This window comes from Gossypium hirsutum, chromosome D13 (assembly GCF_007990345.1).
Source record: "Gossypium hirsutum isolate 1008001.06 chromosome D13, Gossypium_hirsutum_v2.1, whole genome shotgun sequence".
NCBI lineage: Eukaryota > Viridiplantae > Streptophyta > Magnoliopsida > Malvales > Malvaceae > Gossypium > Gossypium hirsutum.
In genome coordinates this window covers 55,397,026-55,420,981 of record NC_053449.1, presented here as the reverse complement: position 1 = coordinate 55,420,981, position 23,956 = coordinate 55,397,026, and the positions used below count along the sequence as shown (strand labels likewise).

Below are 23,956 nucleotides of genomic sequence, written 5' to 3'. Positions count from 1 at the left end.
TGTTCAAATATATTTGTCCATTTTTTATATACAATGCCCGAATTAAACATGTATGTCTTTGTATTATACACTATGTATTAATTTTTTATTCGGTGCATAAAAAGGAAATTTTTAAAAATAAGACAATGTTCCGTAATTGGAAATTTAAAAAGGTCGTTCCCTAACTTACAAGATTTCGATTTTCTCGCTAAATCTGAATAACCGAGCATTTTTTAAAGCATGAGATTTTAATTAAAATATTCTCGAGAATTAAGAAAAACTGTGTTCTAACTTACGAAATGTGATTTCTCTTTAAAAACTGAGATAATTGTATCTTTTTTAAAAAATGAATATTTTAGTGATACTTCTTTTCAAGAATTTAAAGCATTGTGTCCTAACTTACGGGACGTGATCTTTTTTCTCGATTAACTCAAAAATAAAGTTATTTTTGTGTTAATAAAGTTATTTTCGTGTTAATAATGTTTTAACAAAAGGATCATATTTTTAAAATTCTTCTTAAAATTTCAACATTTAGACATTAACCAATTAATTAGGTACCAATTTTGGGCATTTCGAGAGTACTAATCTTTCCTCGTACATAACCGACTCCTGAACCCATTTTTTTGAATTTCGTAGACCAAAATTGTTATTTTAATAAATTAAATCATCACGAGGTGACCCGATCACACCTCCTAAAAATGATCGGTGGCGACTCCATTTTCGCTTTTAAATAAAAGTTGATCCTTTTTACAAAAAAAAAAAGAAAAGGTTTCGACAGCGATGAATCAATAATTCGAAGTGTTTTTCTTGCATATTCTTGATAAACCAATGTTTTTGTATAGATGTAGGAGGATCTGTTTGGGAAGTAAGAAGCCCCTTTGACATCTCTTCATCTGCAAAGAATTCTCGGTGTGAAAACACAGAGACAAAGGGCTGATCTTTGAATAGGAAAAAGAGTGGATCCGCAGGATCCCATATGATTTGGCTTATTTCAAAAAAGCCTTGTTCTTTGGAAGATCTACCTCGTGCTTGGTACTGTATGGTTCCACTCTGCAAGGACGCCGAATTATTCTATTGAAGCTCATCCTTTTCATCATAAATGATCCGCTTGCCTCGAAATGACCCAGCCCAATAGGGAAATCCCAATTCATTTGGCCTTTTGATACAATCAAATAGCTTTACATCCATCCCAAGATATCATTTCTAACACATCAGTGGGTAGGCTTGGACACATTGAGTACACCCAATACATGTATCATAAATTTTTATTGAATGTAACATGGGATCTATAAATTTTTGAACATCATAAAATTTCAATCTAGTAAACTTGTAAATAAATATAGTTAAACACCAGATGAATCAACGATTTACTAGAATTTTCTAATCAATTTCCTTCGGGATCAACTTATAAGAAAGGACCAAGATACTTTGATTTCTTACGTTTTCGAAAACATGATGTAGATTCCAACATATTGTACATGCTAATTCAAATTGGTGAATCTTATAATTTAATATTATTAATATTACTTATTCAACAAAGTTGATTGATTGATACGCGTTGATTTTTTGTTAGGATAAATCGAGGACACAATAGTTGATCCAATAGTTGCTTCAACGGCTGCAATAGCTATAACAAAAATTGAGAAAATATTTCCTTTTAATTGCCGACTATAAAAAAAATCAGAAAATGTTACAAAATTTATATTAACTGCATTCAGTATAAGTTTAAGACACATAAGGGCCCTAACCATATTTCGACTCGTGATAAATCCATAAATACCAATAGAAAATAAATATGCATTTAAAACAAGTATATGTTCGAGCATCATTGACCAACTCCTTATCAATTTCGATTCATTATTTATATGAAAAACAATTCAACAGATTTGATTGACTAGAGTATAAAAAAAAGGGAAAAGGATCTATTGGAAATATATCGAATAAAATTTCTTTAAGAGGGGCCGAAATTAAATTGTAATTTTTAATAGTCTATATCTTTATAATTTTTAAAAGATTAAATCAAATTTTTATCATTTTAGGGGGGCTAAAGTATAATTTTAACTTTACTAATTTAAAATTTTAAAATTTCTAAGGGGCTTAAATGGGCAGTTTTCCATTTTAAAGGGAATCAGGGCTTTTGCCAACCCTTGATACGCAACTGAAGCAACTATATCGTTTATAACAAAAGCACTTCCCTATGACTTTGCACAATATCTATCCATCCGTAAACTTCAAATAAGAGTGAGGAACATTAGTACTCATAGAAGTTAAATAGATACTTAAATACAAGAGGGATTCTCAAAGTATTTGCATGAAAGAAACCTATGTCCAAGCAAATAACCAAAACCGTCTGGAACTGGAGTGTAGAGGTGATCATGGGTTGGGCTACCCGGCCTGGCCCGATAGCCTGCCCGAAAAATGGGAGTGTTCGGGTAAAAAAATAGGTCTGAAAAATGGGTTTGGGTAAAAAACGAGGCCCGTTTAAAAAACGGGCCGGGCCACGGGCAAAACTTTTTTGGCCCAAACCCGACCCGAATTATATATTAAATATATATATATTTTTATTTTTAATCAAATATACTTTTGTTTTATTATTAATTTGGCTATTATTTTAGTTCTAATTTATTTCAATTTTAATATAACCACTTTTTATTATATTTTTAATTTGTGTATTGTTTTAAGAATTGTTTTAGTCTCATTTTTTATTTGCTTTTTGTTTTAATATTTGTTTTAAAATTTTTTTATTTAATGAAATAAACTAAAAAAATTAATATGGGCCGGGTCGGGCCTGGCTTGGGCTTAGCAATTTTCTTTTGGGCCCGGCTTGGACAAAAAATTTAGGCCCGTTTTTAGGCCCGGCCCAACCTGAAATATGAGTATAAATTTTTTGTCCAAGCCTGGCCCGAACCCGGCCCGGTTCTACCCATGATCACCTCTACTGGAGTGCCAAGCTTGAGACCAGGCCTTGCCTGATCATACACCATTGTCCACGCCCCACAATTGAATTCATACCAAATTATCTTACCATCCGCCCACATCACAAACTTGGATCCAATAAAACTCATATTGAAAAATTCAGGAAAAGATGGATGACACCTCAAGTTCAGCTCTGGGATAACTTCCATGGCATCATCAAGATTCTAGTGATGTTTCAAGAACCAAAAGCAAATAGTCGCAAGCCATCCGATAAACATCGAAGTCCAACGTATCGTACGTCATTGGAAGATGTAAATTCCAGCTAATCCCTTCACAATACCTGTAATTACCCCACTCTTGTTAGTGGAACCGTTGACATGGGCATTTTTTTTGCAGTGATTCCTTCTCTAAGTTGAAATATTTTGACTCATCTAAATAACTTTTCTATTGGTGTTTTTCAAAGAGAAATAGAGAACAAAGGAGAAAAAAGGTGTAGCAAGGAAGCATGAAATAATCTGCTTATCTATTCAACTTGGAAACAATACACTTCAATACAAAAAGTATACCAAATACACAACTACTCCCACTAATGACTTGGAAACAAGCAAAACTTAACTTGCATACAAACTGGTTATGTCAATCAGCACCTAAACATATCAAAGCATAAGCAAACCAAGTTCATTCTTAACTAAATGAAACTACAAGAAACTAAACAAAAGACTAGCATGCAAACTATATAGAATGTGCATTCACCAAAGTTTCAGCTACAATTCGTACCTTGCCACTTCAAAGCATCAACTCGCACCTTGCAACTTCTCGATGCCATCTCGCTATTTGCCTTTTTGTAGAGTCAGCTCGTATCTGGTAGTTCACAGATCGCATCTTGTACTTCACAGAGATAGCTCTTTTGCGGTTCATAGAGTCAACTCGCATCTTGCAATTTATATGTGTTCGAGCTACTGCATAGTTGGCTAACTTGTAACACTCCTCATTGGCCTCCATGCCCTAAACACTAATATCATTCCTTAACTTCTTGAACTAGACAGTTCCAAGAGGTTTTTGTCCAAACCAAGTTTCAAATGGAGTTTTCCCCTTCACAGCTTTGGTTGGCAATCTATTCAGCAAATAGATTAAGGTGTTTATTACTTCTGCCCAAAATTTGTTTGGTAGCTCGCTTTTAAACAATAAGCACTTAGCCATGTCCATACAGTCCTATTTTTTTCTCTTACGCACCCCATTTTACTATGGAATATAGATGCTGGTAAGCTGGTTGTGGATCCTTACTTCTTCACAAATGTCACATTTGTCTTTAATTTTGGTCATATTTTCAATCAAATCTGACTAGCACAGTTGACTGAGGGACATATAGTTCATATTTCTCGGCCTTTTATGCCAAAAATGAGACTCATCCACTGAATTGGTTTAGGTATTTGAGGCCACAAAGTTCCAGTCTAGCACAAAACTCTTTTCATCCATTGAGATGGTCACAACTTCCTATTTTAGTAAATCAAATATAGTTCATCCACTATCTTTGAAGACAACAGTTTAATTTTACTCAAGGAATAGACCAATTCTAAGAAGGGTCTGATCTATCTTAGACACTTAAAGAACATTTAAGATTGTTTTAATATTTGATGGAGTGATGATTAGCACATCACCTTTGCCCTTAGCTTGAATAAACTAGCCATTAAAATCCTAACTCTTGATGTGTAACTTTTATCAATCTTTTTTAAGATACTCTCATCTATGGTCAAGTGATTTGTGTAGCCACAGTCAATGAGTCACCGCTTTCTGATGTTGCTATTAGTTGCAAAACTGGAGGTAGTGAACATCAACTCCTCCTAAGTTTGATTTCCTTCAGTAGCCATAGCTTGTATATTTTACTGCTTGCTGCTACCCCTTATTTTTGCACACCCTTTCTATGTGACCAAAATGTTTACAAGCTCTACATTGTATGTCAGGACTGAAACAACAATATTTCTCCAAGTGAGTACTTTTCTTACAATGAGAACAAAGTGTATACTTCATCTTTCCACTATCTCTCCTTTGCTTTACACTTTAACTCTTCTTTTCCTTGTTGCTTGAGAAGCTTGAACCTTCCTTGCTTCTTGCTTGAAATGTCACTTTAGAATGGTTCTTTTGTTTGCTTGCTCTTCTTTGCTCTTAAACACAGAGAGCATTTATCAACTCAGACAAATAAATTGTTGACAGGTCTTTTAAATCTTCTAAAGGGGAAATCTTAGACTCATATCTCTTAGGAAAAGTGATTATAACCTTTTCCACACTCCTGTTGTCACTAAACTGATCTCTAAATAGCCTTTTGTTATTCACAACAGTTATAGTTCTGTCTGAATACTGCTCGACAATTTCAATCTCCTTCATCTTCAAGTTCTCAAAATCCCTTCTTACGTTGACGAGCTGCAACTACCTTGTCTTTTCTTAGCCTTGAAACTCATATTTTAGCTTATTCCAAGCTTGTTGGGAGTCTCATAGACCATGATTTTGGTGAAGAGCACATCTGATACATCATTCTATAGGCATGTCATTACTCTAAGCTTCTTGGCACACTCCTCACTGTATTGCTGCATTTGAGCAATGGTTGGATTTTCCCTCAATAGTGGTGACTCTCTGTCAGCATTCACTACTTCTTATGAGTCATAGGCCTAGAGGTAAGTTTTCATCTTTACTACCTAAATATGATAGTTCTCTTCAACAAAGATAGGAGGTGGAGGAGGTGAGAAACTTGTTGAAGATATGCTAACAACAAAAAAACAAGAAAACAAAGGTATATGCTAACAACAAAAAAACAAGAAAACAAAGGTAGATTCTTTCTTTCTCGACAAGAAAAAACACAAACAGAGATAATGACTTTGAAAGATGATTGACTTTTGATACCAATTGTTGGCATTTTTCAAAGAGAAACTAAGAACAAAGGAGCAAAAATATGCATCAAGGAAACATGAAACAATTTGCTTGTCCATTTAACTTGAAAACAATACACTCAAGTAAAACAAGTATTCCAAATACACAACTATTCCTACAATGACTTGGAAACATGCAAAACTTAACTTGCACATAAGCTGATTATGTCAATCAATACCTAAACACATCAAATCATAAGCAAACTAAGTTTATTCTTAACTAAATGAAACTACAAGAGACTAAAAAAAATACTGGCATGTAAATTAGGTCGAATGTGCATGCACCAAAGTTTTAGTTGCAGTTCGCATCCTACCACTTCATAGTGTCAGCTCGCACCTTGCCACTTCACGGTGCCATCTCGCTGTTTGCCTCTTCGCGGAGTCAGCTCACAGTTCACCACTTCGTGGAGTTAGCTTGTATCTTGTAGTTCTCATGTGTTTGAGCTGATACATGGTTGGCCAACTTGAAGCATTTTCCAATGAATTTCCCATTACATAAAAAGGGTTGTTTGCAATTTTTAGTCCCACATATTAGTTTCAGACGCATATTAAATAGTGAAAATCGCTTAAGAGTTAGAAAAAAGTTGAGATTATGAGAAAAAATATATTTAAAAAATGTCTAGCTTTTGGTTACATACACAGAAAGTCTGGCTTTTAGTAAGTAACCCAAAAAGTAAAAATTAAAAGCAAAACAATGAAAAATTCAATCTACCTTCATACTCGCAGAAGCCTAGACAATATTCACACACATATATATATTATCAAAAACTCACCATTACAATGCTAAAAACTTATTACAGATTGAGACTTAAATTAGTTCTAGAAAATTATTTAGGGTTGACTTCAGCATTTACGATGTGTCATTTCAGAAAAGCCAACACGGTTTGTATGAAGGTGAGGACGACCATTGTAAGAGCAGCAACGGTTTTAGTTCCTTTCCAAAGATTGGGGAAATAAACACGCTTCATAATTCCATATTTTTGCTTCATGAATATTGCCACTTTTAGCTCCCAAGCCTCTTTATAAAAATGGTTCAGCTGATTTGAGGTTGCCCAGTAGCAAGCAGGTGGCTCCCCAATTCCCTGCATAAGTTTCTTAATCATACCTTTCACCGTTATATTCGTATTTATTATGCTAACTAATTTTCCTTCGTTTTTGCTTTCCTTGCTTAATATCACAATTTTTTTACAATTCTACGGCTTGGGCAGTTTGAATGTGATGATTCAGTTGTTCAATGTAAGCACAAACGTAGGCTTCATCTATGTGAAACATATAATGTCGGTAATGACAATATATCGCAAAGAAAAATAGAAATAGAAAAATATAGAACCCACAGATTTTACGTGGAAACCCTTTCGAAAAAAACCACGGGTAGAGGAGAAGAAAATTCACTATGTCGAATTCAAATTAATTACAAGAGGAGTAGATTGCGCCTATTTATAGGCTTGTAAACCTTATTCTAATAGAAGTGAAACTCCTTATTCAAATAATATCAAATAAATGGAGTTTAATAATGTTTAAAAAACCTTATTCTAAAATAAAATAAAAGAAGTATAATTCTATAGGGATTTTAATTGTATTTTATTTTACCACAATATTTTATTTAAATAAGGATTTGGGTCACTTAATTCTAACAATCTCCAACTTGACACGAATTCTTAAGGAACAAGTTCTTCATCACGAACTCTCAACGAACAAGTTTCTCCACCTTTTCCATAAAACCCCTTAAGGGTTTATCTTCAACAATGAACACCAACCGAGTCTAAGCAATGCTCAAACTTGGTTATAGGAAGTTACTTAGTCATCATATCTCTAGGATTTTCATGAATACTAATTTTGCTCACAACAATATCACCACGAGCAATAATATCATGAACAAAATGATACCGAACATCAATGTGTTTTGTTCTCTCATGAAACATTTGATCTTTTGTAAGGAAGATGGCACTCTAACTGTCACAAAATACTATATTGATTTAAAGGTCTTCATTGAATTTAGTAAAGAGTCCCTTCAACCAAATAGCTTCTTTACAAGCCTCAGTAATCGCCATGTACTCAGCTTCAGTGGTAGACAAAGTGACTGTAGTTTGCAAAGCGGCTTTCCAACTGATTGCACAACCTCAGATTATAAAGACATAACCGGTGAGAGATCTTCTTCTATCGAGGTCTCTAGCAAAATTAGCGTCAACATACCCAATGACTCTATCTCTAGTTCTTTCAAACTATAAGCAAACATCGGTAGTACCTCGTAAGTATCTTAAAACAAATTAAACTGCTTTCCAATATTTTTTACCGGGATTCGCCATGTATTTGCTAATTGCACTAACTGCATATGATAAATCTGGACATGAACAAACCATGACATACATGAGAGATCCCACTGCACTAGAGTATGGAACATGTGACATGTACTCAATCTCATCATCTGATCATGGAGTCACAGCCGATGAAAGTTTGAAATGGGCTGCTAAAAGAGTACTAACAAGCTTAGCATTCTGCATATTGAATCTGGAAAGAACTTTCTCAATGTACCCTTTCTGACTTAGATACAATTTACTTGCTTTTCTATCCCTGAGAATCTCCATACCAAGTATCTTCTTTGCTAGTCCCAAGTCTTTCATCTCAAATTCTTCACTTAGTTGGGCTTTGACATTTCTTATCTCTCCTTTATCTTTTGCTGCTATCAAAATGTCATCAACATAAAGGAGTAGATACACAAAAGAACCATCATTGTTTTTCTTAAAGTAAACACAACTGTCAAAGCTACTTCTTTTAAAATCATGAGAAGTCATAAAGGAATCAAACCTCTTATACCACTGTCTTGGTGACTGATTCAAACCGTAAAGGGACTTTTTTATCAAGCAAACATAGTCCTCTTTTTTTGAGACTGTAAAACCCTCTGGTTGTTGCATGTAAATATCCTCTTCATGTTCTCCTTGCAAAAATGCAATTTTTACATCTAACTGTTCAAGCTCCAAATCATGCATGGCCACAATACCAAGCAAAGCTCGAATCGAAGTATGCTTCACAACTGGAGAGAACACATCTGTGAAGTCCACTCCTAGAATTTGACTGTAACCCTTTGCAACAAGCCTTGCTTTATATCTGAGTTCTTCAACTCTTAGAGTCCCCTCTTTCTTTTTAAACAACCATTTACAACGAACAACCTTTTTACCTTTAGAAAGTTTCACAAGATCCCATGTTTGATTTTTGTGTAGTGATTCCATCTCCTTCTGCATAGTAAACATCCACTTTTCTGAGTCTTCACAATTAACCGCCTCAGAATAATTAGATGGCTCTTGGTTTGCATCTATATCTTCAGCTACATTTAAAGCATAAGCAACTAGATTAGCCTTGACATACTTCTTTGGAGGTTTAATTTCTCTTCTAGTTCTGTTTTTGGCGATAAAGTATTGTGGTGAAGAAGCAACTCTATTTTGAATTTTTGTACTGGCTTTAGTAGTCGACTCTGTTGTAGATTTTAGATTAATCTGATGCTCCACCTGCTTTTGATTTTCTTTATTGGAAGAGTCTTTAATAGATAAGTTAGGTAGCATAGCAGTTTCATCAAAAACAACATCTCTGCTAATCACAACTTTTCTATTTTCAGGACACCATAACTTATACCCTTTTACACCAGCTTTATATCTAAGAAAAACACATTTAATAGATCTCAGTTCCAATTTGCCATTATCAACATGAGCATACACAGGAAAACCAAAGATCTTTAAATCAGAATAGTCAGCAGGATTACCAGACCATACTCTTGTGGAGTCTTTTTCTCAATGGCAACAGATGGAGATCGGTGGATCAAAAAACATGCAGTAGAGGCTGCTTCTGCCCAATATGATTTTGATAAGTTGGCATTTGACAACGTACATCGATTCTTCTCCATGATCATTCTGTTCATTCGTTCTGCAACACCGTTTTGCTGTGGAGTATGACGAACTGTCAAGTGTCTCACGATCCCTTCTGACATGCACAATTTATTAAATTCATCAGAACAGAACTCTAAGCCATTGTCTGTGCGAAGGTATTTTATTTACTTTCCCGTCTATTTTTCAATCATGGTTTTCCAATACTTAAATGCGAAAAACACGTCGCTTTTCTGCTTCAGGAAGAATGCCCACACTTTTCTGAAAAAATCATTAATAAAAGTTAGCATATAATTAGCTCCACCTCTCGAAGGCACTCTGGATGGCCCCCACATATCAGAATGAATATACTCTAACATTCCCTTCGTGTTATGGATTCCTCCTGTGAATTGAACTCTCTTTTGCTTCCCAAAAATGCAGTGCTCACAGAACTTCAGTTTGCAAATTCCTTGCCCATCAAGAAGTCCTCTTTTGCTAAATTCTACCATGCCATTCTCACTCATATGGCCTAGGCGCATATGCCAAAGTTTAGTAATATCATCATCTGACAAGGAAGAGGATGACACAGCTACATCACCAGTAATAGTAGAACCCTGCAAATCATATAACTTGGCAGTCTTTCTTGCCCTTTCATCATAATGAGAGAACCTTTGGAAATCTTCAAAACCCCACTTTCAGCTGTGTATTTGTACCCTTTTAAATCAAGAGTACTCAATGAAATTAAATTTCTCTTTAATTCTGGAACATGTCGTACGTCACTGAGTGTTCTGACAACTCCATCAAACATCTTAACTCTAATTGTTCCAACACCTGCAATTCTACATGAAACATTATTTCGCATCAACACAATACCTTCAGACATTGTTTCGTAAGTTGTAAACTAATCCCGATTGGGACTCATGTGAAAGGTGCAACCTGAATCAAGGATCCACTCCTCGCTCGCTTTAGAATTGTTGACAGAAGCGACTAAAAGTTCACCATCACTGTAATCATCTACAACATCAGCTTTACCAGAATTTTCTAATTGTTTTCCATTTTGATTTGCAGCCTCCCTTTTGATCTTGTTCTGTAGCTTGTTGCACTCAGGTTTAATGTGCCCTTTCTTCTTGAAAAAGTTATAAGTTTTACCTCTGTTTGAAGACTCTGATCTACCTTTAGATTTATAGCGAGGATTCCGTTCCTGTGTCCTCCACGATATCATCAGCATTCTGGTCTTGTCTCCCACGAACAATAAGACCCTCTCCTTGAGAGTCAGTTTTAACCACAAGATGCTTCATCTTATCATATAAGGTTAAAGAATCATAAACCTTATCATCTGTGAGAGACTCGCGACTATATAAAATTGTATCTCTAATGGTTGAATAAGACGGGGGCAACGAACAAAGTAGAATCAACCCTAGATCTTCCTTATCATACTGAACCTCCATGGCCTCCAAGTTTGAGAGAATTTCTTCAAACACTGCTAAGTGTTCGTGCACAGATGCACCTTCCTCCAAACGATGAGCATAAAGACGCTGCTTCATATGTAACTTGCTAGTTAGAGTTTTCTACATACATATCTGTTCCAACCTCTTCCATAATCCAGCGACAATCTTTTCCTTCATCACATCCTGCAAAATTTTGTTAAACAAATGTAGATGTAACTGTGTTAACGCCTTTTGATCCTTGCGCTTCTTCTCTTCTTCCGTCAATGTTGAAGGAATCTTACCTACCCCTAGTAGGGCTTCCTCTAAGTCCATCTGTGCAAGAACTGCTTGCATCTTTATCTGCCACAACACAAATTTGGTGTTGCGATCCAACAGCAAAATTTCGTACTTCAAAGACGTCATTACCGTGATGGAGATGAACAAGCCGAAAGCTCTGATACCAATTTGTGAAAAATATAATGTCGGTAATGACAATATATCGTAAAAAATAAAAATAGAAAAATAAAGAACACGCAGATTTTACGTGGAAACCCTTTCGGGAAAAAACCACGGGCAGAGGAGAAGAAAATTCACTATGTCGAATTCAAATTAATTACAAAAGGAGTAGACTATGCCTATTTATAAGCTTGTAGACCTTATTCTAATAGGAGTGAAACTCCTTATTCAAATAATATCAAATAGATGGAGTTTAATAAGGTTTAAAAAACCTTATTCTAAAATAAAATAAAAGAAGTATAATTCTATAAGGATTTTACTTTTATTTTATTTTGCCATAGTATTTTATTTAAATAAGGATTTGGGTCACTTAATTCTAACAATCTGGATAGTGGCACATCTCGAACGCCTTGACATTCTGAAAGTAAGCTTTGGTGTTGCAGTGCACTGCCAATTTGGTGATTTTAAGCTTTTCGTGCTCATGAAATTTAATATCAAGCAAACATGTAGTTGGATCAGATTCAACTGTAAGCTCAACGCCAATATCATGCAAACTTGTGGCACTATACATTACTTTCAACGTAGAGATCTTGGATGATGGATTTTAAGAGGCGCTTTTTTACCATGTGGCATCTTTGCGAAGCGGTCAAGTGTGGGATTTCCATCTCCAACTGTTGGTCCCATGGAATGCCAAAGCAGGAGCAAGCAAGTTTAAGGAAAGGGAGAGCGGAGGTATCTCAATCTAAGTTGTGGTTTTGATATAGTTGACACACATGTTCAAGCAAGAACATTGGAATTTGGTTATCAAGTAAGATCAAGTCCCTTCCAAAACAGTCGACCACATTTCTTTTAACAAGAAGTCTGTAATTTTCGAATCGTTTTTCATTTCCTTTTTATACTTCCTCAAGAAGAGCTCCATGATAAACAGTGCATCATAAAATATCATCATTACAAACTCGTCTTCATATATTAAAGCTTCGTAAGAGTTGAGAATCACTTTCTCCTTGAGTTCAATAAAGCTCCTAAAGCTCTCCAGTGTCTTCTTTGAAGTCTTTTGAAGAAATTTCTCTTGATAATTCACTTTATACTTGGATATACTCGCCAAATTCCTTTTCCTATAATGAAGAGGGCCTATTGAAATTAATTGAGGAGTGTAAGCTTTTTGACTTACCTGACGCATGTTCCTAGGGACCTCGTTGATAGATACTTGCTCTAACCCCCATTCTAAATCCTCAACTTCTTCATCTTTTATTTTCCCAAATGATCAAGCGTTGGAGATGAAGCCTAATAGTCCTAGCTTCTTCGACGGTTGCTTTTTGAGAGGCATTTCTTCCACCTACATTTTCATGTCAATTGTGAAAAAAATAGAACGTCAGATAATGTATTGTGAAGAAAAGAAAGAAAATTAAAACACATGTAGAAACCCTTTCGGGAAAAAACCATAGGCAGAGGAGAAGAAAATTTACTATGTCAAATTTAAATGATATAAGAGTAGAGACGATTACATCTATTTATAGGTTTAAAACTTTATTTTAATCAAAGTTAAATAGAAGTAATGAAGTAAGGTTCAAATACCTTATTCTAATCAACATCAAATAGAGGAAGTAAACTTTTATATGGAATCTACTTGTGCAGCCTGTACCATACTGTTGGGGTCGGACGCCCCGACACTCGTACCCTTGGTTGTGACCCTAATCCAGTATTTTGTTTATTGGGGATCTACGAAGGCGAAGGATCTACAATGAGAGGCCTTCGCCTTCGTAGATATCCCTATCTTGCCACTTATATTTAATTTGGGTCACACAACTTCTAACAATCTCCACCTTAACACGATTTCTCAACGAACAAGGTTTTCATCACAAAATCTCAATGAAAAAGTTCTATAACTTTTCCATGAAATCCCTTAAGGGTTTATCTTAAACAATGAACACCAACCAAGTCTAAACAATACTCAAACATTAATGTGCTTTTTTTTCATGAAACATTTGATCCTTCGTAAGGAGGATGACACTTTGACTGTCACAAAATAATATACTGATTTGAAGGTCTTCATTGAGTTCACTAAAGAACCCCTTTAACCAAATAGCTTCTTTACAAACCTCAGTAATCGCCATGTACTCAACTTCAATTGTAGACAAAGGGACAGTAGTTTGCAAAGTGGCTTTCCAATTGATTGCATGACCCCTAATTATAAAGATTTAACATGTAAGAGATATTCTTTTATCAAGGTCTCCAGTAAAATCAGCATCAACATAGCTAATGACTCCAACATAGCTAATGACTCTATCTCTATTTTTTTCAAACTATAAGCAAACATCAATAGTACCTCATAAGTATCTCAAATCCACTGAACAGCTTTCCAATGTTTTTTACTGGGATTTTCCATGTATCTACTAACTACATTGACCGCATATGATAAATCTGGACGTGAACAAACCATAGAATACATAAGAAATCCCACTGCACTAGAATATGTGACATGTAATCAATTTTATCATTTGACTATGGAGACAAAGCCAATGAAAGTCTGAAATGGGTTGCTAAATAAGTACTAACAGGCTTAACACTTTGCATGTAACACCCCTAACCCGTATCTATCGTTGAGATAGAGTTTTAGAGAATTACAAAAAAAACATATTCTAAATCATTCATTTTAAACATTTCAATAATCATAATATAATCCATCATTAAACATGGGCTTCGAGGCCTTAAAATCACTTTAGAAACAATTTGGGACTAAATTGAGAATATTTGAAAAAATTAGGAACAAGTTAGAATTCAACTACAGGGGTCACACACTTCTGTGGTCAGGCTTTGTGCACCTAAAAGTACCTTAAAACATAAGTTTACCATTTCCTACTTACTTGGGCACTAAGAAACTCAATTACCAATCGTTTAACCTATTCAAAACATGATTAAACATGCCTAAAATACACCAAATTCATCACCTAATATACATAACCAATGTACCTTCATTGGCACCACATTTTATATGATCAAAACATGTCATCAATGCATCATTCAAATCAAAGTTTAAAACATGATAAAATATTTCCTTTTAGCCTATTTATAACTACTTAAATATCAAGCTTAGGTTCACATACACCTATCAAGCATTGTTTCAAACAATATGTCAAATTATGGCTTCAAACACAAACATACATTTATATATTCAAACCAACATTACATTTATAACTTCATTTACAATCCATCCACAAAATAACTATCAACTAAGACATCCTAGGTACTTGCCATCACAAAAGGTAAACCTCACCACATTTGATATCGAGATCGTTGTTGGATGCTGATTCATCAATCAAAAGAGAAGTACCTAACTTGCGCACGGAAAACAAAACCATACGCTGAGTACCTAACCTGCGCATGAAATACAAACTGTGGATTCCGAGATATTTGACGTTGATTTTATCCTTCCTCTTTTTAGTTGAGGATTCCAGTACGACGTTAACTACAGAATTAAGACACTTAAAATACATCAATACAATATTATTCAATTTCACTTTGAATATTTCAATTTTTACTCAATATTTGCTTAGATTCCAATTTAGTCTTTAAACCGAGACTAATTTTTATTCTTCACATTTAGTCCAATATTTTTTACTAATTTCACTTTAAACTAAATCTAGCTCCCTATTTTTAATTAAAATCCTAAATTTTTGCTTTTTTTACAATTTAGTCCCTATTACTCAAAATTTATAATTTGTTCTACAATTTAATCCTTTTCCATTTCTAGCTTAAAAGTATATCAATTTAATCCTTAATACAAAAACTACTCAACATTGACAACATTTATAATCTTAATCAATGCTAAAATTTTTACATGGGTCGGGTAGTACTTAACACCGAGATTCCAAAAATATAAAAAAATTACAAGAAAAGAGACTAAATTGACTAACCAATTTAGATTTGAACACCAAATCGTCAAATGCCGTGTGTTCTTCTTTCTCCCTTTTTTCTTTCTTTCTTTTCTTTCTATCTAATTTCCATGTTATCACTTCTTTCTTCTTTCTTTTATTATATTTCTATTATATCATTATTATAACATATATAATATGTATATACATTTCATATTATTTATTATAACATATATGTATATATATAGAATAAGTTAACATATGAATATATAAAATCATCATTAATGCTCTCCACTTAAAGAAACAAAGGCATAATTGCTATTTTGATCCCTTTAGTTTTATTTAATCTATAATTCAAATTTTACCCTATACATAATTTACTCCTTATACTTAATAACTTTTAATTCATGCAAATTAACTTAACTAACATATAATTAACTGCACAACTAACTTCGTAAATATTTTTAAAAAATATTTACGAGTTTGATTTACGGGAACAGAGTCCTAAGAATGCACTTTTCGACACCCCTGACTATAAGGTCGTTACATTGCATATTGAACCTGTAAAAAACTTTCTCAATGTACCCTTTTTGACTTAGGTACAATTTACTTGCTTTTCTATCTCTAAGAATCTACATACCAAGTATCTTCTTTGCTGCTCTTAAATCCTTCATCTCAAATTCTTCATTAAGCTGGGCTTTAACCTTTCTTGTCTCTTGATAAATGATAAAATTAACATATTTTAATCCTATTATTAATGCAATTTTGGATGATTATTTATGCAAATTGGTGAATTTGATGCTCCTAATCCTTTGAATTCGTGTTCTTATACTTAGGTGAGCATTTGAGAGCTAAATAAGTGAAAAATGAGCAAAATCGGTCAAAAAGAGCAAATTTCAGGAGCCATACAGGCTGGGCTTTCCTGCATGGGTTGTACATATAGCCGTGTGAGCCATACAGGCTGGACATAGGGCCATGTGCCAGGCTGTGTCGATTTCACAACTTGCTTCCCAAATCCGTAGAAAAATACAATTTTTAGACTTTCTGAACATTCTAAAGTCTATAAATACGAAATAGGAGAAGAGATATGGGAGCCATTAGAGAATATTGGAGAAACAATTCGAAGAATACCATTTGGAGCCAACTCTAAAGTTTTTATGAGTTTCTTTATTTCTTGCGGTTTTTCTAACTTTAAGATGTTTTTAATCAGCATTATGAACTAATTCCCTAGATACCCAGGGAAAATGAAACCTATGATGAATTATATTATTTAATTTCTATTTTATGTGATAAATAGTTGATTCTTATTCTCAATTATGTATGCTTATTTCTTGTTTTAATATTTTCGGGATATTGATTCATGTTTAATGTGATTAATGTAGTGGAGGAAAAGTCCTTGTTTAAGAGTAAATCTAGCATAAATGAGTGGAGTTGCATGCAATCTTAGAAATAAGACAACATATATCTACATGATTAGAGTCAAATTTAATAAGAGAATCCAAAGATCGAGTTAATACAACGATAGGGGTTTTAATGAGAAAGAGATGTCAATGATCAACCTAAAGTCAGTTGCTCTTACTCTTGAAAGAGATATTAGTATAATTTAGGGATTTCTACGGATCAAGATACCAAGTGAATAAATCGTTTAATTCAGATTCATAATAATAGGTGAAGTATTGTCTCTATCATTGGTTGTCTTTCGATTATTTTCCTTATTCATTCTCTATTGAGTTCTTAGTTAAATTAGTTTAGTAAATTTAGTTTAAAAAACATCATTCTAATTTTTTGGCTAAATAATAAGAAAAAGGTAATTACTAATACTTTTAGTCCTCGTGGATACGATACATCTACTCACCATAGCTATACTATTTATCGGCAGCTTGCTAAATTGGTTTTAGAAAGACAGAAGTTTACCTAGTAACATCGAACCCAACCTAAAAAGCATGTGAAGGCAGTTACATTGAGGAGTGAGAAAGTGGTTGATGAGCCAGAAAGAAGCTACAACAGGAAACTAATAAGGCAAATGATGAGGGGGTAAAACCCAAAGAAATTTAGACACTAATGTTTAAAGAATATAAACCACTGATCTCATATCTGGAAATGTTGTAGAAAGATCGCATGGATGAACAATTTGGTAAATTTCTTGAACTTTTTAAATAATTACAAATTAACTTACCTTTTTTAGAAGCTATTTTGCAGATGCCAACTTATGTCAAATTCTTGAAAGAGCTATTAATAAACAAGAGGAAGATAGATGACTCGTCGACTGTAGAGCTCAACGTAGTTTGCTCGGCCATTCTTAAGAATAAACTACCCAACAAACTAAAAGATCCAAGGAGTTTTACTATTCCTTGCCTAATTGGTAGTTTAAATATTGATAATGCTATGTCTGATTTAGGGGCTAGTATTAATGTCATGCCTTATAAAATGTTTAAACAACTAGGTCTTGGGAAGCCCAAACAAACTATGATGAGTATTCCACTAGCGGATAGAACCATTAGATATCCTAGAGGTATTGTTGAGAATGTGCTTGTTAAAGTTGATAAATTCATATTCCTCATTGACTTTGTTCTGTTAGACATGGATGAGGATAGTGACGTACCTTTGATTCTAGATTTCCCCTTTTTAGCAACTACTAGGAACATTATTAATTTTGGTAGGGTGAACTTGTACTTCATGTAGGTGATGAAAAGATTATTCTCCAAGCACGTGATTCTGTGAGAGTCTCTAGAGATCGAGAGGATTTTAAATGTTCTGTGAATGTTAGTAACTATGTGGTTCAACCTTCTTTGTAGTAAATTCCTTGTGAAAGCATGATGGAGCCATGTTTCAGTCAAGGTGATAGAAACAAAACAACTCATGAATTACAAATGGTGCAAATCGATGAACTAGATGAATGATGAACACATGTCAATGAGAAATCAAAAAATTACAATGAAGAGCTAAAGTGACGCCATGAGGAGAATGTAAATGGAATGAACCAATTTAAGGCTGGGGACAAAGTACTACTGGACAAAATAGATCCATGAATTACCCTTTCAGATCCATGAATTTAAGGTGCAGCAAAAATAGAAACAGGTTGCAAACTGAAGACATTGAAGTCAAATAATGGCACAGAATACACTTTAGCAAGGTTTCAAGGCTTTTGTGATGAAGTTGGCATCAAGCACCAGCTCACCAATACCTATACACCTCATCAAAATGGTGTTAGTGAGAGGAAGAATCGAACTCTAATGGATATGGCTAGGTGCCTAATGTTTGAAAGGAATTTCCCTAAGACACTTCAGGCTAAGGCAGTTAACAATGTAGTTTACCTTCAAAACAAGCTACCAAACAAGGCATTGATTCAAAAAACTTCATTTGAGGCCCGATTTTGGTTCAAACCATTACTTGATCACCTGAAAGTCTTTGGTTGCATCTGTTACACACATGTTCCTGCTGTTAAGAGGGACAAGTTAGCCAAGAAGGCACAACCTAGTATCCTGGTGGTTACAGTAGTGTGAAGAAAGGCTATAGGATTCTGGATCCTTCAACCAACAAAGTCTTTGTGAGAAGAGATGTTGTGTTTGATGAAAAGTTAGGCTGGAACTGGGGTAAAAATGAACTAGAGACTGCTGTTGAAGATTTGGTGACAGATCAGACTAAAACTGATCAAAGTGGTCTTGAAATGGACATTGACCATGAGCCAGTTAGGGGAACCAAACCTTTAAGTGAGATATATGAAAGGGCTGAAGTGGTTGCTGTTGAACCAAGCTGCTTTGAAGAAGCTGAAGCTCAACAAGGATGGAAACAGGCCACGCTTGATGAAATGAGCATGATTGACAAGAACCAGAGCTGGGAGCTAGTTGCAAGACCAGCCAATAGGAAGGTCATAGGAGTGAAATGGGTGTTTCGAGCCAAGTACAATGCTGATGGAATTTTGAACAAGCTGAAGGCAAGGTTAGTTATGAAGGGTTTCAATCAAAAGTTTGGCATTGGCTATTTCGAGACATTTGCACCAGTAGCCAGACTTGACACAATCAGGTTATTGGTTGCTTTAGCTGCATAGAAGTAGTGGAAACTCGTCAACTTGATGTAAAGTCTGCTTTCCTCAATGGTTTTCTTAGTCAGGAGATCTATGTTGAACAGCTAGAAGGTTTCAAAATTGTAGGCAATGAGGACAATGTGTACAAGCTAAAAAAGGCATTGTATGGCTTAAAACATGCACCAAGAGCCTGGTATGATAGAATCGATAGCTACCTAGCTAGCTTGGGGTTCAAGAGAAGCATCAGTGAACCAAACTTGTATATGAAGAAGAAAAGTAATGAAACATAGCTCATAGTGTCCCTATATATTGATGACTTGCTGGTGACAAGAGAAAGTTATGAAATGCTGGCAGATTCCAAAGACAAAATGGAGAGAAAAAGTTTGAGATGTCTTATTTGGGACAAATGTCCTACTTCCTTGGCATGGAAGTTTCTCAAACTCGGCAAGTGATCTTCCTAAATCAAAAGGCATTTGCCTTGAAGATTCTGAACAAGTTCTCCATGTTGAATTGTAAAGCAACAAGCACTCGAGTTGCTATTGGAGAGAAGCTGTCAAACCAAGGAGATTTCAAGAAGGTAGATGACACAACCTACAGAAGTTTGGTTGGATGTTTGCTCTATTTGACTGCCATTAGACCAGGCATTATGTTTGCTGTAAGTCTACTATATAGATTCATGCATTGTTGCAATAAGAAGCATTTTCTAGCAGCCAAAAGAGTTCTCAGGTACATCAAAGGTACATTGAGCTTTGAAATGATGTTCACCAAGGTTGATAGCATAAAGCTGCTTGGATATGCTTATAATGATTGGGCTGGATCAATAGATGATATGAAGAGCACCCCAGGGTATCTGCTTACCCTTGGTTCAACTATTTTTTATTAGAGTTCAAAGAAGCAAACTATTGTTTCTTAATCAATAGATGAGCCAAAGTATGTAGCAGCTGCTAGTGCTGTTAACCAAATCATTTGGTTAAGAAAAATCATGGCAGATTTGAATCTTCACCAAAGGGAAGCAACAGAGCTCAAATATGATAATTAGTCTGCTATTGCAATTGCAAAGAATCTAGTGTTCCATAAGAGAACAAAGCACTTCAAGATTAAGTTTCATTTTGTTAGGGAAATGGAACAAGCTCAAGAGGTGAAATTGATCCATTGCAGTTCTGAGGATCAACTTGCTGATATCCTGACAAAGCCCCTTAGTGTGTCAAGGTTTGAGCATTTTAGAGACAAATTAGGAGTTTACAGCAAGCAAGCCAATGAGGAGTGTTGAAGCTGGCTTCCATGCAACACAAGGAGCAGACCAAACTACTGAGCCATGCAGTTATAAAGAAACTTATGCTAGTGATTCATTTTGGTTACTTTAAAAGTTTGTTTTGTTTCTTAGTTTGATTTGAACTAAGTTGTCAATGTACGTAATGTAATTAGGTAATGTATGAGCTGATAAATCAGCTTTGCAAAGTGTACAAGTTAAGTTTAACTAGTTTCAATGTATTTAGTGGTAGTAGGTGATGTTTAGGTAACCATTTTGTTCCTCTTTGACCAGCTTATGTCTGGTATATATATTGGCATTATGACATTCTTCAAGTTAATGAAAAATTCATCAAAGATTCATCATCAAACTCTCTCTTCTTGCTTTTCTTTTGTCTTTTAAGTTTTATTCTGTATTGTTTGCTCAGCAAGTATCGAGCCCTTAAGCTCAAGAAACTGCTTGCATCTTTCATTTTTACATTCTCAGTTCCAACAGTTTGCTTATACCTACTAATGATCATGGATACTTCTGCTCACTAGTTATTTTAAGTGCTATGTCTTAGTCAAAATTATGCCAAAACTAAGGTAGCTAACATGCTTGTATCTAAACATGGTAAGTATGCCAAGTATTTAAAAAGAATTGTTCCTTTTTCTTTTTTCTGAATATAATTACTTACTTTCTTAAATGACATGCGAGATTTTCGTTCTTTTTCCTTTCTCCCTTCTTTATTTTCTTTCTCCTTTATTCACTAAATCACTACCATCCACAACCTGTTCCTCCCTTTAACTTGTTCACATCATCTTTAACCTCAACCTTCTTTACGAGATATATAGATAGATGGATTCAGATGAAGAGGTTAGGAGTTGGTTTGAATGACGGAGCAACGATAAGTTAAGCAGATGGTGTGGTTTGTGCAAGCAGGTACTGAAGATTACATACCCAGAAAATTTAGGTGATAGGACAGATAATGTTAACTCTGGCATGATAATTGAACTTAATATACGCTAAAGTATTTGACCCTAGCCAAATGCCAAACTAAAAGCAAAACCATGAAAACTTCAATCACTACTTTCATTACATACAAATGCGTAGGCATTCGTATTTTATTGAAAACACACCAGCACAATAATACTAAAAATTAATCTTTCACAAAAGCCAACACGGTTTGTATGATGGTGAAGATGACCACCATAAAAGCTGCAGCAGTCCCTGTTCCTCTCCAAAGATTGGGGAAATAAACACGCTTCAGAATTCCATAATTTTTCTTGATGAATAATGTCACTTTGCGCTTCCGACCCTCTTTATAAAGCTGATTCAATTGGTTCGCGGTTTCCCGGTAGCAAGGAGGTGGCTCCCCAATTCCCTGCATAAGTTTCTTAATCGTACGTTGCACCATTATATCCGTGCTTATTGTGGTAACCAGTCTTCCTTCGTGTTTGCCTTCCTTGCTTAAAATCCCTTTTTCTATTAACGGTTTTACATCTTGGGCAGTTGGAATGAGATAATTCATTAGTTCTATGTAAGCACAAACGTAGGCTTCATCTGGACAATGGCACATCTCGAACGCCATGACGTTCCGAAGGTAAGCTTCAGTGTTGGAGTGCACTGTCAATTTGGGGATTTTAAGCTTTTTGCCTTCAAATTTAATATCAAGCAAACATGCAGTTTGATTAGGTTCAACTATAAGTTCAACACCAACTTCTTGCAAACTTGTGGCACCATACACTTTTTTTAACGTTGGGATCTTGGTCTCGGATGATGGATTTTGTGTTTTGGTCATATGGCATCTTTGCAAAGCGGTGAAGTGTGGGATTTCTATATGCTCGAACTGCGGGTCCCATGGAATGTCAAAGTAGGAGCAAGTTAGTTTAAGGAAAGAAGGAACAGAGGCATCTGATGCTAGTTTGTGGTTTTCATATGGTTTATACAGTTCTTCAAGCACGAACATTGGGATCTGGTTTTCAAGTAAGATCAAATCCCTCCGTAGACCAGCGGACCATGTTTCTTTCAACAAGAAGTCTTTTACGTCCGAATTTTTCACTTCCTTCTCGTAGTTCCTCAAGAAGAGCTCCACGATAAACAGTGCATCATAAAATATCATCTTTACAAACTCGTCTTCATCGATTAAAGCCTCGTAATAGTTGAGAATCTTTTTCTCGTTGCGTTCAATGAAGCTCCAAAAACTTTCCAATGGCTCTTTGGAACCGGAATTCCTTTGAAGAAATTTAACTTGATAACCCACTTTATACTTGGCCATGCTAGCCAAATTTGTTTTCCGATAATGAAGAGGGCCAATTGAAATTGATAGAGGCGTGTAAGCTTTTGGATTTGCTTGACGAATGTTCCTAGGGACCTCGTAGATAAACCCTTGGTCCGGCCCCCGCTCCAAATCCTCAACTTCCGAATCATTGGATGCTTCATCTTTCTTTGTCTCAAATGATGGGGCGTTAATTTTGCCTAATTGTCCCTTCTTTGGAGCCATTTCCTGCAACTACTTTTTCATGTATCAAGCATGCATATCAAGTTATCAATAAAATTTATATATATATTGAATGAAAAATGATTTTTGTATCGTTATGTGGCATACAACATTACAGTGCTTTGAAATCAGTATGTACCGACCAGACCAGTACTTGTATGTTACTGACTACTGTAGATCATACACATAGAGACTTAAAACTTACAGGGAATCCGATAACCTTTGGCTTCCAATACTAGAATTGGTTGCTGAAGCCGGGATTTGAAAACGGAGAGAAATGGAAGGGAAACGTTGAAGAACTAGTTACTAGATAATAAGTGAATCCTTGAAGTCGATCAGAGTGGCTAAAGGCATTTATACAGATGCAAATTTGGATCAGGTTGGTTGAATCTGATCCACATAAACATCAACAAAAATATTAGAAAGGTGGCATTGGTGAGTGTTTATAAATTGAATCTTAAAATGTATTTAGTTATCTGTTCATGTCTCCTATATTTAATGTGTTTCACAGCTTCGTTTGTCTTCTATCAACTGTCTTTTTCTTTTAGGTCTCCCAAATAGACGACAGGAAATTAATAAGAAAAGGACGTAAGAAAATACAAACAAACTAAAGGATAAATCCACATTAGGGCTTTAATTGCCAACTCCTTCGCTTCTCTTTGAATTTCTCGATCTCCTTTGTGCCGATTTTGTGAATTTTATTCCATGAAGCAGTGTTGTAATATCAGCAAGAGCCGAAGCTAGCTTCCATTTGATTTACTGTCGAAGATGTTGATGGA

At 35.0% G+C, this 23,956-nt stretch overlaps 1 protein-coding gene across 3 annotated transcripts; it reads right to left on the bottom strand.

Annotated features, from left to right (window-relative positions):
- Nucleotides 1-21,750: 21,750 nt before the first annotated feature.
- On the bottom strand, nucleotides 21,751-23,643 carry LOC107937652 (UPF0481 protein At3g47200). Of its 3 annotated transcripts, none has more exons than XM_016870585.2 (2): nucleotides 23,383-23,643; nucleotides 21,751-23,189 (listed from the first exon to the last, which is right to left on the bottom strand). In XM_016870585.2, the coding sequence occupies exon 2, from the start codon at nucleotides 23,178-23,180 to the stop codon at nucleotides 21,837-21,839; it is 1,344 nt and encodes a 447-aa protein (XP_016726074.1). In that variant the 5' UTR covers nucleotides 23,181-23,189; nucleotides 23,383-23,643; the 3' UTR covers nucleotides 21,751-21,836. The 3 variants fall into 3 exon arrangements, with proteins under 3 accessions (XP_016726074.1, XP_016726082.1, XP_016726088.1); XM_016870593.2 differs by having other exon boundaries at nucleotides 21,751-23,183; XM_016870599.2 differs by having other exon boundaries at nucleotides 21,751-23,192; nucleotides 23,383-23,625.
- Nucleotides 23,644-23,956: the final 313 nt, after the last annotated feature.

Coding starts and splice junctions, on each gene's coding strand:
- LOC107937652 (XM_016870585.2), bottom strand. CDS start 23,180: ATGGCTCCAAAGAAGGGACAATTAGGCAAAATTAACGCCCCATCATTT.